The sequence below is a fragment of the Seriola lalandi genome, unplaced genomic scaffold, assembly GCF_002814215.2.
Source record: "Seriola lalandi dorsalis isolate HSWRI2012SDOR001 ecotype SW California unplaced genomic scaffold, Sedor1 jcf7180002054062, whole genome shotgun sequence".
Classification (NCBI taxonomy): Eukaryota; Metazoa; Chordata; class Actinopteri; order Carangiformes; family Carangidae; genus Seriola; species Seriola lalandi.
Window position 1 is genome coordinate 636,562 of NW_019524615.1, and position 15,103 is coordinate 651,664.

Sequence of the window (15,103 nt, forward strand, 5' to 3'; positions counted from 1 at the left end):
CAGTGTGCTGCCGCTCAGAGCTGTGTTTGTACAGTATATACAGCCTTTGTCCATGGCCACTGTTCTCCCATCAATGGGGCCTGAAGTGTTGATGAAAACCAGGAGGAAAGGACTTCTCTGTGGCTGCCAGCGAGAGTTCATGTTCATTAGATGGGCTCTGCGCCTGCTGGATGGCACCTGTATGTACGCAGAGAAACCCCGGGTGACAGAACAACAAGTAATCGGCTTATTGGATCGGTAAACAACATTCCATGATATATCGCAGCCCGACCTCCTTGACTATCACTTCATTGCTGGCTGTCATTGAAGTTAATGAATAACTAATGCATTTGGACGATGAAATCAAATATCGCAGCCTTGTGACAGTCTCATTAAGATCTTCCTATACAGAGAACACTCCAGTTTCTCTGGTTTTTCATACAATTTTGCATTATACATCAAGCACAGTTCAGCCGTCATAAAAAAGGTGAATCCGCCTTTCAAAGGGTCGTCACATATGTCATACCAGTGCTCACAGACAGTTTATTAATATTAATGAAAATGAGCGTTTCTTTTCAAAAGTTAGAAACACTGGGACTGAATTACGACGGCTTGCAGTGACTCATGAAGCAAAGAAAATGTTTCCTCGTGTGATTTCATTGTAGGTTAAAAATGGGCACTCAACACAGGGGACATTTCACTGCACCCATATTCACTATCAGCAGCTCATGATTTGCTTACTTATTATATAACCAAAAGAGCTTTGCTATTTCTTTTTGAACTATTTTTGGTTCATGATTGAATAGAAATGTTTTTACAGGTGCTAAATGTTATTATCTCTAACCCAAGTGCTTCTTTATTCCAGTTGTTTATCTCAGAGAGGAATTGCATGCTCCCATAAGGTTCATGTGCTGTTGACATCCCTCATATATCTACTGCATCACGCACAGTTTGGAAAAGCAATAACAACCTAACTCATTACTGGAGATGCGTTTCTTGTCATGGATATTTACACCATTTTGCCATCAAACCTCACTACTTTCTTTTATTTCTATGCTTTCATACTTTAACAACCATTTTATAACTTCCAGGCAGTGACAAATCAGTTTCAAGTGAGTTTATAAAGCACCACTTTACTCCCAAATAATGTCTGAAAGACTCAAATGTGAAACTATTGCATGGTGGGAGGTCAGAGGAGCACGTAACAACTCAATCCATTTTAATCCACTGAGGAAATATATCACAGGGCACTCATCTGATCTGAATCTGATTTGCTCTGAGCATCTCCAGTCATTTGTCTGACTCTTTTCAACTTTAATCTCTTTGAGACATTCATCAGCAGCACCCATGAGCTCTTACATTAACCCAATATTAAATCCAACTGAAATATTTATGAAATATGGATTAATATATTGTTTCTCTTATTGTTTGATGAACAAAACTATATTGCTATTTACACTTTTGCAATGCACAGGCTTTCGGAGAGAGGATTTAGATGGAATAAATAAATACATAACTGGAATGGCACTATTTTCTGGGAAACTGAGGAAAACGTCAAAAAAAAAGATGTGGCAGTGTTAAAAATTCCTTGATCTTTAATCGGATCAACACCAAAATTTTATAGATTCTTCCCTGACACACGCTCCATCCCTCCACAAATTGGTTCATTATTTTTTGCATAATCCCGCTGACAAACAAACATGTTAAAACATAATCTCCTTGGTGAAGGTCATAAAAACTTAGCTATGATACAGTGGTGGAGTCTGTACAGGACCTTGAACTAGATCTGGGATAACTCCTCAAACAGCAGAACCAGAAGATAAATTTGACTTTTTTTTTTTTTTTACCAGTTTTGTTTTTCTCTCAAATACAACTGTAAGTCATTTGCCTTTATTTAGTATTTAGGGGTTGCTTGTGTTTTTAAAAGGCTTACCATAAGGTCTACTGTAATGTATTTCTGAAACCAATGGGAGGCAGTAGCCCACATGGCAGTCTGACATTTGGACACAGATCCACTGATACCTGATTGTTTTCTGCCACAGTTTGGATAGATCCACACTGCCACTCAAAACAATCTTTGAACACCTCATTCTATTGCAGTTTTTGTTGTGAAGCAATGCAACAAATTGCAAATATTCAAATGAACTAACAAATGTTATGCAAAAAGATATGTAAGGAATACATATAAATAAAACAAGAATTGCTTAAATTTAAATGGAAATCCATCTCATTGTATATTTTTTGTAAAGTCTGTTGCGTTTATCTACAACAGTTACTATCAGAGCCTCTGTGAACTATTTTATCTGCTTTTCACAGGCGCCATCTACTGGTTACAACCTCTATTTAGCCAGAGCAGGAGTGATGTTTGAGGAAGTTCCCGTCAGATATAGGGTAAAACTTTATGATGCGATTAGGGGCAAGACATTTTAACTACATTTGAATATTACATTTTATTTGAATGCTAATACTCCTAATGAATTTTGCATACAAAAATCTAAATTTTCTTCCTGTTGATATAAATGGGAACAGTTTACTTTATATTTAGATCCCATCAGAGTGGACTAGGGGCTGCATCTAGCCATTATTTTCATTATGGATTAATCTACCAGTTACAGTAAATACTGAAAAATGCCCTTTATAATTCTCAACAGACCAAGATCATGTCCTCATCAAATCAAATCCTCATATTTGAGAGGCTGAAACTGCAAATATTTGACATTTTAGTTTGACAATTTATTAAATAATGATCATTTATCAAAATAGTTGTAAGTTAATTTTCTGCAGTCAGTTAGTCGACTAATCCTGCAGCTCTTGAGTGGTCAGTATGTGCGATGTTATAAAGAGGTTTTTGATGAGTTCCCTGAACAAGCGTTAATTGTTCATTTTCTTTTTCAATATTTATTTGATTATTATGTGTACCATTATTGTAATTGTTATTAATGATGATTTATTCATGTAGCCTATTTGTGAATGATGTTTATTTTCACAATAATGCAGCATATACAGCCAGAAGCATTGATTCTACAAGTCTCTGAACTCTAATGGAGGGAGGAACACCATTCTTCCAAAAGATATTCCCTCATTTGGTGTTTTGATGATGGTGGTGGACAACAGTGTTCAACTGGGTTGAGATCTGGTGACTGGAAAGGTCATAGCATATGATTCACATCAGTTTCATACTCCTCAAACTATTCAGTGACCCCTCGTGCCCTATGGATGGGGGCATTGTCATGCTGGAAGAGGTGTGCCCCAACAATGAACCCTCTTTCAAAGTTACCCAGATATTTCTCTTTTGCCTTCTTGATACAAAATCAGAATTAACTGGGACGGCTCAGCATGTCATGTTCATGCCACAGAGAGTGATTGGATGTTACAAAAGTACCATCCAGTAAACCTGTATTCATTCAGGTTTTTTCTGAATGAATAAGTCACCCATCTGTATCTGGCTGCTGAGGATATTTCTTAATGTTGGTCTTACAGAAAAAATGTAACATTTCTCTGCATCTTTCCGTCTGCAGCCACACACACACACCAAATCCTATCAGGTCCCATTATTGCAGCACTCTATCACCTCCTCAATTCACGCTCAAGTCAGCAGACCCGGGCTAAACTCACATTTCATTCCAATCAAACACACCATCAAAATCTGATTTAAAGAAACGCCCCCTAATCCGCCCGTTTCCATGGTAATGTCAGCGCCTGCTCATGATTGGTGGTCCTGGATTAAACGCGTCCTCGCTCGGGCTTTAAATATGAAGTTTTCTCCGTGTGTCTGTCTCTTCGCGCTTCACCATCGGAAGATCGTGTTTCTGTGTTAGCACACTTGAGCTTCATCTTCACCACCATGGTTGAACAGTTTGTTGGAACCTGGACTCTGACTGCCAGCGAGAACTTTGATGAGTACATGAAGGCGATCGGTAAGTGGATCTGAGTTGATTTGTCACCGGGATTATGTTGTTGAATGGTAGGAGTTAAAAGGTGTTGGGTAGAGTTTAGTCCGATGTGATCTGTCCTAACATCACACAGCCAAATCCGTTCAGAAACAAAATCCTAACTTATCCTCATTGTATTGAAGGTGTGGGCTTCGCCACGCGCCAAATGGGCAACATGGTAAAACCCAACCTGGTGATCAGCGTGGGTGATGCTGGGGTTATTTCAATGAAGTCTGAGAGTACTTTCAAGACCACGGAGATCAAGTTCAAAGTGAACGAAGAATTCGACGAGACGACCGCAGACGGCCGAGAGACTAAGGTGGGTAATCGTTTGCCATTACAAACACTCCAGCTTCATTCTATGGAAGCATTGCATGTTTCCTAACATGATGGCATGCTTTTCAGATAAACCCACTATGATTTTACTTTTTTTTTTTTTTTTTTTTTTTTTTTTTTTTTTTTTTTCTCTCTCCCCCCCTCCCCCCAGTCCACCGTCACATTTGAAAATGGCAAACTGGTGCAGAAACAGACCTGGGATGGAAAGACGACGACACTGGAGCGAGAGATTCAAGATGGAAAACTAACAGCTGTGAGTAATTAACTAATCAACTGAGCAACTGATATTAATAAGTTTGTAGAGTTTTTAAACATGCTTTGCTCCCAGTGTAAAGTGGTCATGTTTGCATTTTTAAGCTTATCTTTGGACTATAATGAAATGACTTGTAACATTTGAACTTTGTCTCAACAGAAATGTATCATGGGTGAGATTGTTGCAATGAGGACCTATGAGAAGGTTTAAGTCATTAAACACCAAAGTTGCTGCATGAGCCTGGACCTCTGTTCCATTACAAACATCAAATGCACTGAGATATTGCCAAACATGCCAATAAAGTCTGAACTGTGATACTTCAGTCCGTAATAGTTGTGTTTTTTTTTTTTTTTTTTTTTTTTTTTTTGTTGTTTTTTTTTGTTTTTTTTTTCTTCTCCCCCTTTTTAGCATACATGTTTGTGCCTTTTAACAGTACTAAGCATCTCCATGGTTAAATGGTCAATGTACCATTAAGTCTATGCTAATGAATGCACTTGGGGTATGTTTGGAATTACTCAACCAACTCTTTAAGGTGGAGCATATTTTGCCAATGCTAAAACTGGTTTCAAAGTCAAACTACTCACCCAAGGTCACAAATCAGAAATTGCAACTCTAGAGACTCGTGATCATTATGGTCTTGGTGTAACTCCAATCCCTGTTTGGTGTTTCAGACTCATGCTAATGGCTAGGTACCAATTTTCAAACTTTTTTTTCATAAGTCATAATGAAGCATTTGTCTAATTTCTTATTGCAAGAAACCCCTAACCCGTTCAAAATCATACTACAAGCTAAGTGGGCATGGGGAGGGGTGTACAAAAGAACTTTGTTCAAACAAGGAAAAGCAACATGTCCCAGTATCAGAGCAGCCCTCTTAATGACAAAGGAGGTGGGAAGGCCAAATCCCTGCTTGGGGTTATAGTAGTGACCTCTCATTTGTGCCAGGCTTCTTGTCTCTAATGCACAAATGTGGAGTTCAAGCAAGTGCACATAATTTCTTTTAATTAGGGTCCTTTGGGGCAGTAGGTTGAGGCCCAAATCCTTTCTAGGATTTTGTGAATGACTGTGACCCTGGGTGGTACTGACTAATGAAAAGCTGATTTGTTGCCTTGAGTGCCACATGCATGCACACTGTTTTAGGCATTTATCTTTCTCAACATGCATGTTTTTGAAGCTTTACAGTTTTGTGCAAATTAAAAATTTTCACTTCAGTTTTGCTATTGTGATGTCTTCAAAAATGTGCATACAATAGCCATCTGTGCAGAACCGTGAGTTATTCAAAACTCATTTTAGATTCTTGAATACCCTATTGTTAGGGATTAATCTTATTTGGCTTTGGGACTCTGGCCTTTGAAATGGTTTTATCCCTTTAAACACAATCACACCATGATTGTGAGCTGATGAATTCTTAGAAACGGTTCAAGATTGACTTAGCTGCTTTGGTGAAAAGACCCAGTGGCTATATACACAAAGAAATATTGTCTTAATTATAATCTAATTGACACATTAAAAACAATCTGTTAGTTATAACTGATTAATCATCCCATTGATAAAACAGCAAAATATGTCAAAATAGCAGATTGTCTCAGATCTGATGTTTCAAGGGCCTAAAGTGATGTCTCAAGCTGCTTGAGTCTGACCAGCAGCATCAACGTGAAGCTGCAAACCAGCAAATGTTTGCAGCAATAAATAATTAGAATTCTTTTAAAATCAAGGCTTCAATAAGGTTATAGTTTGTAGTCCCGTATGTACTAATGAATGCTGTAATAATCAAGGCAGGAGGTGGTCTCACCCGAACAAATCCAAAAGTAACATTTTGCTTCACTACCTGCTCATTTGAATTATTACATAATGTGAACTTGACCCCAAATGTCTTAATCTCACTGCAGCCCTTTACGTACAATCTGTGTTGCGGCCTGTATCTCGCCGAAATGTCCCCCCTTCGGTTGATGGTTGTAATAGCAGGGAAGGATTGGACTGTACCACTGTATCCCGATAAAGCGGGGGTCACATTTTGTCATGAAATGGACAAGAGTTTTGTGACGGTTTGTCTGCCCTCGACAACAAATAATTCAGCTATTTATAATTCAGTATACTTATCAACAATAATGTGTATCGACTATAATGTTCACTTTACAGCCACCTTGTCTTTGTCCAGATGAAACGATCCCGAATGACGTCGTACGTGACGCGACGTCATCATCAAACATGGCTGACAAGGAAAATACAAACATGGAAGTCGATAAGGAAAAGAATAAACCTTTTACCAACAACGTTAAGCCACTCGTTGACGAAGCTACCCAGGGAACAGGCAACCAAAACAATGTCGAAAGCAAGAAGGGTGCCGATGAAAGCAGCGCCACGGCGGAGTACTGCGAGAAGCTGCAGGCGTGGATGTGGCAGTACTACACAGGATATGTGAACTGGCAGAGCTGGCTGGCAGCGTCAGCCATGTCCTACCCTCATTATTTACAGTCAGCCAGCGGGACGTCGACGACATCTCTTGATTTAAACTCCCAGCACTGGTACAATAGTCCGTTTGGTCTTCCGCTGTCGCCTTACCCGCCTGCCGTCGCCTCCTCAAGTAGCCGGGTAGGTGAGGCTGCAGGTGGGGCTGCAGTGCCTGGTCAACCGCAGCAGCAGCCACAGGAGAATGGAAATGCACAGAGGCCAGGTAAAAGCGACGGACTTCAGGCTGACTGCTCAGTCTCCAGGTTGTCAAAATGTACTTACAACCACCACATCTTCTTGTACAGCAGTTACACTGTATGGCCAAATGTTTATGGACACCCCTGTCTTTGTTTGCCTTTGGTTTGGGTCTGTTTTATGGTTTGGGATGGACCACTTTATACTTTTAGGAAAACTATTAATGCTACTGTATACAATGATTTTTTAAACAATAGAGTGTTATATCTTTGTGGCAACAGTTTGAGCAAGGTCCTTTCGTGTTTCATGACAATACCGCATTGTACAAAGCGATGTATACAAAGAAATTGTTGCCCCGCTCTGATGTGGAAGAACTTGACCCCAACCCCTTTGCAGGGCAATAGACTATATAACTTTTCCGTTACACTTCTTTTACATTTTACACCGCGATGGTCTAAAATTCCGTTTCTATGCCTTCTGCATACTGCTAGATATATAATATAATTCTGGGGGGGGAATAATAAATACTTATACCCCCCAGGTTCCTGAACCCCACCAAAGGCCTCAGTAGCAAAAGGTAGTTACAGCCCTCCCCCAATGAACACCTTTGGGATGAAGTTGGACGCCTGCTGCGTGCCAGATTTTCTCATCCAAATGCTCTTGTGGCTGAACTAGAGCAAATCTGTGCAACCTGGTTTCAAAAATCTTTTTGACAGCCTCCGTAGAAGTGAGCACTGTCACAGTATATCTGCCAATGGTTTTGAAATGACATGGGAATCTGCATACAGGGTTAACATTAGGGTGTCCACATACTTTTGTCCACATTGTGCACTGTACATGTTTAATTTCAGCTCTGTTTTTTGTTTTTTTGTTGTTTTTTTTGTTGCTGCTTTTCACCAGGACGTGAGTATAGCATTCCTTCACCTCTTCAAAGACTCCTGGCTGAGATGGTGGATTTCTTCATTTTGTTTTTCATCAAAGCAACTATAATCATCAGTATTATGCACCTCAGTGGAATCAAGTAAGTTTGTAGTAGTGGTGGTAAAATGATGCATGTGTTTTGTCACCCTTTTAAAAAAAACAAAACCAAATTGTAATTCGAGCTAATGTTTGGATTAGTATCATAGACATATTTTCCTTTTACCTTTCAGGGATGTTTCCAAGTTCGCCATGCATTTCATCGTGGAAGAAATAGATGAGGACACATCAATGGAGGAGCTACAAAAAATGATGCTTGTGGCACTTGTGTACCGAATATTAGTGTGTTTTTATGAGGTGAGTTTGGCTTAATCAAAGCAGTGGTCTCAACCTGAGCTGTCAGCTGTTTCTCTGTTTATTGTTGAAAAGCCCTCAGTAGTGAAGTGACAGACCCTATGCCTGTCTCATTTCAGATCATATGCATCTGGGGAGCAGGAGGAGCCACTCCAGGGAAGTTTCTCATTGGACTCAGGGTTGTTACATGTGATTCATCAGTTCTGGTCCAACCGAACAGGGTGCTTGTAGTGCCAGCAACTAATGTCTCTCTGTCTGCGTGAGTAGTTCATTTTAAAGGTTATCCTTCAGCAGTTTCATAACAAATGCAACCAGTCACAGCCTTACATCCTGTATTGTAACCACTATCCCTGTCTCCCTCTACAGATCAACTGTCCGAGCCTTGAACAAGAACTTTTCAATTGCCTTCTTTTTCCCGGCCTTCATCACACTTCTGTTCTTTCAGCACAACCGGACTGTGTATGACATGGTAGCTGGTACAATTGTTGTCAAGCGCTCCAGGGTCAGATGACGCTGAAGAGCCCACAAGAGGGTCAGACAATAATGCTGAGCAGGCGCTGTGTGATGTTTTCTGAAAAATGCCAGCAGAGCTCCTCAGACTCCGCCCTTTCAAGGTATCGTCTGAACATGCAGGAGCATTAAGAAGTTGGCAGAGGGGTTGATACGCATCAGAATGAACTATTTGAGTTCCCAACTTGTTTTTGGTTTTTCTCTGACACATACTGTATTTCCGCATGTATTTCTACATGCTGCTTTCGGAATCTGTTCCTGTGCCAAATTTGTCTCCTCTGAAGACTGGATAAATGATGGTATATTCTACCTTTTCATTAACACAAGATTTGCCTCTTTGTAAATACTCTTCCAAACTAAGGGTGAATGTCTTGGATCACTCAGTATTTAAGTTGCTAATTATGCATACATGAGATTATACCTGCAGTATCTCTTTGTATTAAAAACTCATCCTAAGAGTTTTATGCTCAGACCTTTCAGTTTTTTTTAGTTTTGAGCTCTGTCACTGCATTTCAGCTGCTGTGATACTTTGGTTTAAAAGCACATTTAAATGTATTGAAGGGAAATGTAAACCTGAACACAGCTGCTGTTCCTTTACTCTGACTGAAAAGTTAATGTATTATGCATTTTATGTGATTAACTGTATTTTGCATTTTAGAAGACTGAATGAAACCACCACTTATTACCTGCATGCTTGAGATGTCTGTCTTTTAGCTGTTTGTCAGCTATTTGATAATTCTCACAATGTTTTCATACTAATTAAGAGGTCATGTAATGTTTTGTTACACTGCATTAACTCATGAATGTGCCATTACGTTTGGTATATGTAATGAGTGCATACAGTGGCTTCGGAAAGTATTCAGACCCCTTCACATTTTCCACACTTTATTGTGTTTGAAATTAATTGTAAATGCATACAGTTGTCATTTTGTCCATCAGAAAATCCATAATGACAAAGAGACATGTTTTTAGAATTTTTGGCAATTTATTAAAAATCAAAAAATCTCTCATTTACAAAAGTATTGAGACCATTAATTCAGTACTTAGAAGCCCATGTGATAGCAATTGAGTCTTGCGTAAGTCTCTATAAGCTTTGTACATATGGATTTGGGCAGTTTATCCCATTTCTCCTTGCAGGTCCCCTTCAGATCTGACAGATTGGATGTGAAGCATCTGTGAACTGCCATCTTCAGGTCTTTCTACAGATGTTCTGCGGGCTTTAAGTGTTGCCTTCAGCTGTGCCCCTCAAGGACAGTCAGAGATTTGTCCCAATGCAACTCCAGCGTTGTCTTGGCTGTATATGCTCCAGGTCATTGTCATGCTGAAAGGTGAACCATTGCTGGAGCAGGTTTTCTTCAAGGAACTGTCTGTATGTGAAAGCTTTCATCCTTCCCTCAATTCCAACCAGTCTCCCTGTTCCTGCTGCTGAGAAGCAGCCGCGCCAGAATGCTGCCGCCCCCATGCTTTACTGTAGGAATGGTATTAGCCAGGTGCTGAAAGGGTTAAATTTTTGTCTCATGAGACCAGAGAATTTTTTTCAACATGTTATCAGAGTCCTTTAAATGCCGTTTGACAAACTTAAAGTGGGCTGTCATATGCCTTTTACTCAAAGTGGCTTCTGTCTGTAGCCACTCCACAATAAAGGTCCTGGATGATGAAGTGTTGGTGAGAGGGTTGTACTTCCGACAGGTTCTCCGTCTCTGCAGAGGGACGTCAGACACTCTGTTAGTGTGATCGTTCGGTTCTTGTTCACATCCCTGGTAAAGGCCTTCTTTGCCTGTTTGCTCAGTTTGATCGTAACACATGTCTTCCATTTCACAATTATTGAGGCCACAGTGCTCCTGGAAGGACTAAACGCTTTAGAAATGGTTTAATATTCTTACCCTGATCTTTGCCTAGCACAGTTTTATCATGAAGGTCTACATAATCCCCGAACCTCATGGCTTGGTTTTTGGCCTGAGATGCAGTGTGTTAGAATTTTTTGCATATTACTTTCCTGGTTTGTTTTACAGCACTGGGTATTATTATGCACATGGAGCCTTTATTGAATTGGGGTCTCAAAAATTTACCACTCTCAGTGTAACAGACTATAGGACGATTTTCTGAGATACAGTAATGCCTGCTGGGTAATGAACTCTACCTCCACAGTAAAAACTTAACAATATATTCCTCTCTAATTTATTTGAGAAAAGGTGATTGGTAGGGGATTTTCCAGTTAAACATGTTATAAAAATACATGTTAAATATATCATAATTAATTAACCTCGTAACATAATTGCTGCAATATCTGCAGTGGGAAGCTGAAATGGTAAAAATGGGAGATTACAGAGCACAGAGTGATCACATTTTTCTTAGTTACAGGAGTTTGGCTCCACCTAGTGTATAATTGTTGATGATACCAGTCACGCTGTGCTGAAGCAATGAGGGTGGACCCAATGCTATGTTACTCATTGTTAAAATCATTCTGTGTGCGATCTTCATTTATCATCAAAGAAAGTCAATCACCTCATCTTTCCATGACAAGAACCCTGTCTTTACTAAAGCCAAGAACAGCCCGAACTCTAGTTTCAACTTGTTTTTAAGACATTTCTCCCGTTCCTCAAGTTTTCTGGCATGTCACATATACTCGGAGAGTCTGTGGAAGCTCCAATTGTTGGCAAGTGTGGACGTGGTGATTGTGTTAGGCCCACTAAGTGGCAGCTTCAGTTGACAGCCACAGATGGTACTCCCAGATTACAGAGCGACCCCCCCACATGGTGCTGCCATGCACCATGCCATTACTGTAGGCAATGGAATAATATAACTCACAGTCAGAGGACCAGAAAAATGTAGGCAGACACTACCCACCAGCATTACTGCACTGTATACTGATGAGTGATTGTTGCTCCATTTGGAGTCTATTTTATGGAATCTATTTCTGTATTGATATACTCTGGCTCGTATCCAGAGAGACTGTGCAGGAGGAAGACTTTAGAAAAGCTCAAGGGGACAACCTATTACTATAATTTATGACAGACTTGTGTTTAACTACTTAATGTTGCAGTAAACCCCACAGCCATTTCAGTGAATTAACAAATAGCAACCAGTTATTATTAAAACACTAATAATTTATTTCAATCACAGTCAAGATCATCCTTGTGGCTATAAATAGGAATCCTAATGTGGCAGTAATGGTGACAGCACTAGAATTGATTCATGTTATAGCCAGTGACTATAAAAAAAACAGAAAGGTGCATTTTCTTTATGAGCTATCCAACAAATGGCTTACATTGTTCAAATAAATATTAGCAGGCTTAGATAACATTAGTCTACTCTTTAATTAGAATCATATTCGCCCCTTTTTATATGTCAGTTTGATGCCATGCTTGACAAATCTGGTTCCTTGCTGACACATGGCATGCCATACGGTACGGAGATGGTGAAGTGTCCAGCCTGAGTTCCTGCCACCCTTTCTGGCTCTTTTAACAAGGGAGTCATCCACAGGCAGCATGGAGGGCTCACAGCTTTCCCTGACAGCCATGTGTCTGTGTCTGAACAGAGCCACGTACAGGCCACAGGGATGAGGTAAACATTATGGTCTCAACTGGACAAAAGTATTCTCTGTGAATGACAAAATGTGTGTCCTCAAGGTCATTATTTGTTCACGAGAGCTTCCAAAGTGTCAGCTTACACGAGCATGCTCGTCACACAGACAGCAGCACGGCTCCAGGTGTTTTGAAGGTGTGGAAAGGTGCTGTGGACTGAAATGCTGCTCACTGTTGTGTTGTTTTTCCCCAGTGTGTCTGTGCCTGTTGGCATTCCTCCCAAGTGGAGAGGAATACCAATGAAAGACGAAAGACTGCTCCAACACTTCAGATGCCATGGTGGATGAGGAGGGGAAGACACATATACATATATATGCATATATTTGCACACATACTTTACATTTTTGTCATTGCTTTGCAGACTTTTCGGACTGGGAATTGCATTATGTATATGGACAGCATTTAATAGTGAAGGACCCTCACTGAAAATTTGAATAAAGCTGGGGACCCTTGCTTTTTAAGAAGTGAATCATTAAGTTCAGGAGACCTCCTCACTCCAGTACTTTTCATCAAGTCCCTAAGTCAGTTCAAATGGATGTGTGCATTATATCAGCATTGTGCCATTCGGATTTACTGCCTTTTACAATGCCAATAAATTATGAATGAACTCATTTCTAGGATACTGAATAAATAAGAGTGAGTATGATATGAATAAACTCATTTTCCAGAATAGTACATTGCCTGTGCTGGAGTTCATTTTCCTGTTATAAAAATAGATATGAATACAAGGCGAGTACAAACTCAGGATGAGTGATGTAAAGGCATAAAGAGTGTGTAAGTGTGTGTGTGTGTGTTTGTGTGTATGTGTGTTTTGAGGGGGAGCATTCACACCATTTTCTATGACATAACATTAGATTTCTGGGTGTTCGTGTTTTTGAATACAATTCTGCTTAAGGCAGCGAGAAGCTTGAGTTGTCAAGACAACCATGGAGGTTGCATTGGTTACTGCAGAGAAATTCATCGTTTCTCTCTCTTGCTTGGATTATGTTGGTTTAGGGCAAAACAATGTCTGATGTACAGCTGCTGCATATACAGTTTATGCTTGGTGAGAAGCTGAATACATTTTCCTGACAACAGTTTTTTATTATTTACAACATAATCACCACAATGCATTCAAGACCTTTTCAGAAGACAGAGGGAAACAAAGAGACAGTAAAGCAGCGAGAGCAGTATCTGTCCCAACACTATGCCTGATATAGTGAAATAACAGAGACCTTTTCATCATCAATTTTTAAAATACAGTCACACGGACTGTACTGTCCCTCAAAGTCAAAACACAGCAACTACATATTTGATTAAAGTTCAATTAGAACCATTTTTTTTACTTGCATTTGTTATATGTAAAAAAATATTATGACATAGAAATATTTAATTTGTCACTATATGTTCATTATATTTATAAATATAAAAGATAGACATGTATGAGTACATTTAATACAGAATTATTGAGAAAATCATATACAAACATGTAGAATTTTAATAAGCATGTTGTTTTAATAAAGTTGCCCTTAACTATGAGTATCTCTATATGTTATAAACTTATATCTTCATATATCCAGAGGATGTATATATGTCATAATAATATATCCTCATATAGATCACACGTATGGTAACATCACTGTTGATATAAGTATGTGATATATATACATGTCAAAGGTCATATTATAGTAAGGCATACAAACATCATAGTATAGAAAGGCATAAAAATGTCATAATATAATAAGGCATAGAAAGTAATAGTATTGTGAAGCATTAGAGTCGCTAATTAATCTGATGTGCATGTTTCTGGATTGTGGGAGGAAGCACGAGTACCCGGAAGAACCCAGGCAGGCATAGGGAGAATATGCAGACACATAAAAAGGCCCCAGGCCCATGGTTCAGCTAAGTCATAGTAATTAAATAAGGCATAAAATGTCATAGTAAATTAAAGTATGAAAATGTCAGAGTATAGTAAGACATAAAAAAGTCATCCTTTAGTAAGGCATAAAAATGTGAAAAATGCCTTAGTATAGTACGGAATAAAAATCAGAAAACGTCATAGTATAGTAAGCCAGAAAATTTCAAAACATGTCATAGTATAGTATGGCAAAAAAAGTCCTAGTATGGTAAGCCAGAAAATTTCAAAACATGTCATAGTATAGTATGGCAAAAAAAAGTCATAGTATAGTAAGCCATAAAATTTCAAAAAAAACATCATACTATAGTAAGTAAAAAAGTATGTAAAAATATGTCATATTATAATAAGGCATAAAAATTTCATTGATCTATTAAGCTAATGTCCTTGTCTTTGGATTGCAGGAGTATCCCTACAAAACCCATGGGGAGAACATGTAAAATCCACACAGAAAGGCCCCATACCCCAGATTTGAACCCACAATCTTCTTATTTTGAGGCATCAGGTCTAACCACTGTACTACTGGGCTACCTCATCACAATATGTTGAAACATGTCATAGTATAGTAAGGAACAGAAATGTCAGAAAACGTCATAGTATAGTAAGCCATAAAATTTCAAAACATGTCATAGTATAGTATGGAATAGTAGTAAGGAATAATGTCAAAAAACATCATAGTATAATAAGGCATAAAAATTTC

At 39.0% G+C, this 15,103-nt stretch overlaps 2 protein-coding genes across 2 annotated transcripts; both read left to right on the top strand.

Annotated features, from left to right (window-relative positions):
* Nucleotides 1-3,738: 3,738 nt before the first annotated feature.
* fabp4b (fatty acid binding protein 4b) lies at nucleotides 3,739-4,822 on the top strand. Its single transcript, XM_023403150.2, has 4 exons — nucleotides 3,739-3,896; nucleotides 4,055-4,230; nucleotides 4,399-4,500; nucleotides 4,660-4,822. The coding sequence occupies exons 1-4, from the start codon at nucleotides 3,824-3,826 to the stop codon at nucleotides 4,708-4,710; spliced, it is 402 nt and encodes a 133-aa protein (XP_023258918.1). The 5' UTR covers nucleotides 3,739-3,823; the 3' UTR covers nucleotides 4,711-4,822.
* A 1,880-nt stretch (nucleotides 4,823-6,702) lies between these two features.
* Nucleotides 6,703-10,584, top strand: fam8a1b (family with sequence similarity 8 member A1b). Its single transcript, XM_023403074.2, has 5 exons — nucleotides 6,703-7,171; nucleotides 8,044-8,164; nucleotides 8,295-8,418; nucleotides 8,535-8,674; nucleotides 8,782-10,584. Exons 1-5 carry the CDS (start codon nucleotides 6,706-6,708, stop codon nucleotides 8,924-8,926), a joined length of 996 nt encoding a protein of 331 aa, XP_023258842.2. The 5' UTR covers nucleotides 6,703-6,705; the 3' UTR covers nucleotides 8,927-10,584.
* Nucleotides 10,585-15,103: the final 4,519 nt, after the last annotated feature.

Coding starts and splice junctions, on each gene's coding strand:
- fabp4b (XM_023403150.2), top strand. CDS start 3,824: ATGGTTGAACAGTTTGTTGGAACCTGGACTCTGACTGCCAGCGAGAAC. Junction 3,897..4,054: donor TGAGTACATGAAGGCGATCG/GTAAGTGGATCT, acceptor ATTGTATTGAAG/GTGTGGGCTTCGCCACGCGC. Junction 4,501..4,659: donor AAGATGGAAAACTAACAGCT/GTGAGTAATTAA, acceptor TTGTCTCAACAG/AAATGTATCATGGGTGAGAT.
- fam8a1b (XM_023403074.2), top strand. CDS start 6,706: ATGGCTGACAAGGAAAATACAAACATGGAAGTCGATAAGGAAAAGAAT. Junction 7,172..8,043: donor TGGAAATGCACAGAGGCCAG/GTAAAAGCGACG, acceptor GCTTTTCACCAG/GACGTGAGTATAGCATTCCT. Junction 8,419..8,534: donor TATTAGTGTGTTTTTATGAG/GTGAGTTTGGCT, acceptor GTCTCATTTCAG/ATCATATGCATCTGGGGAGC.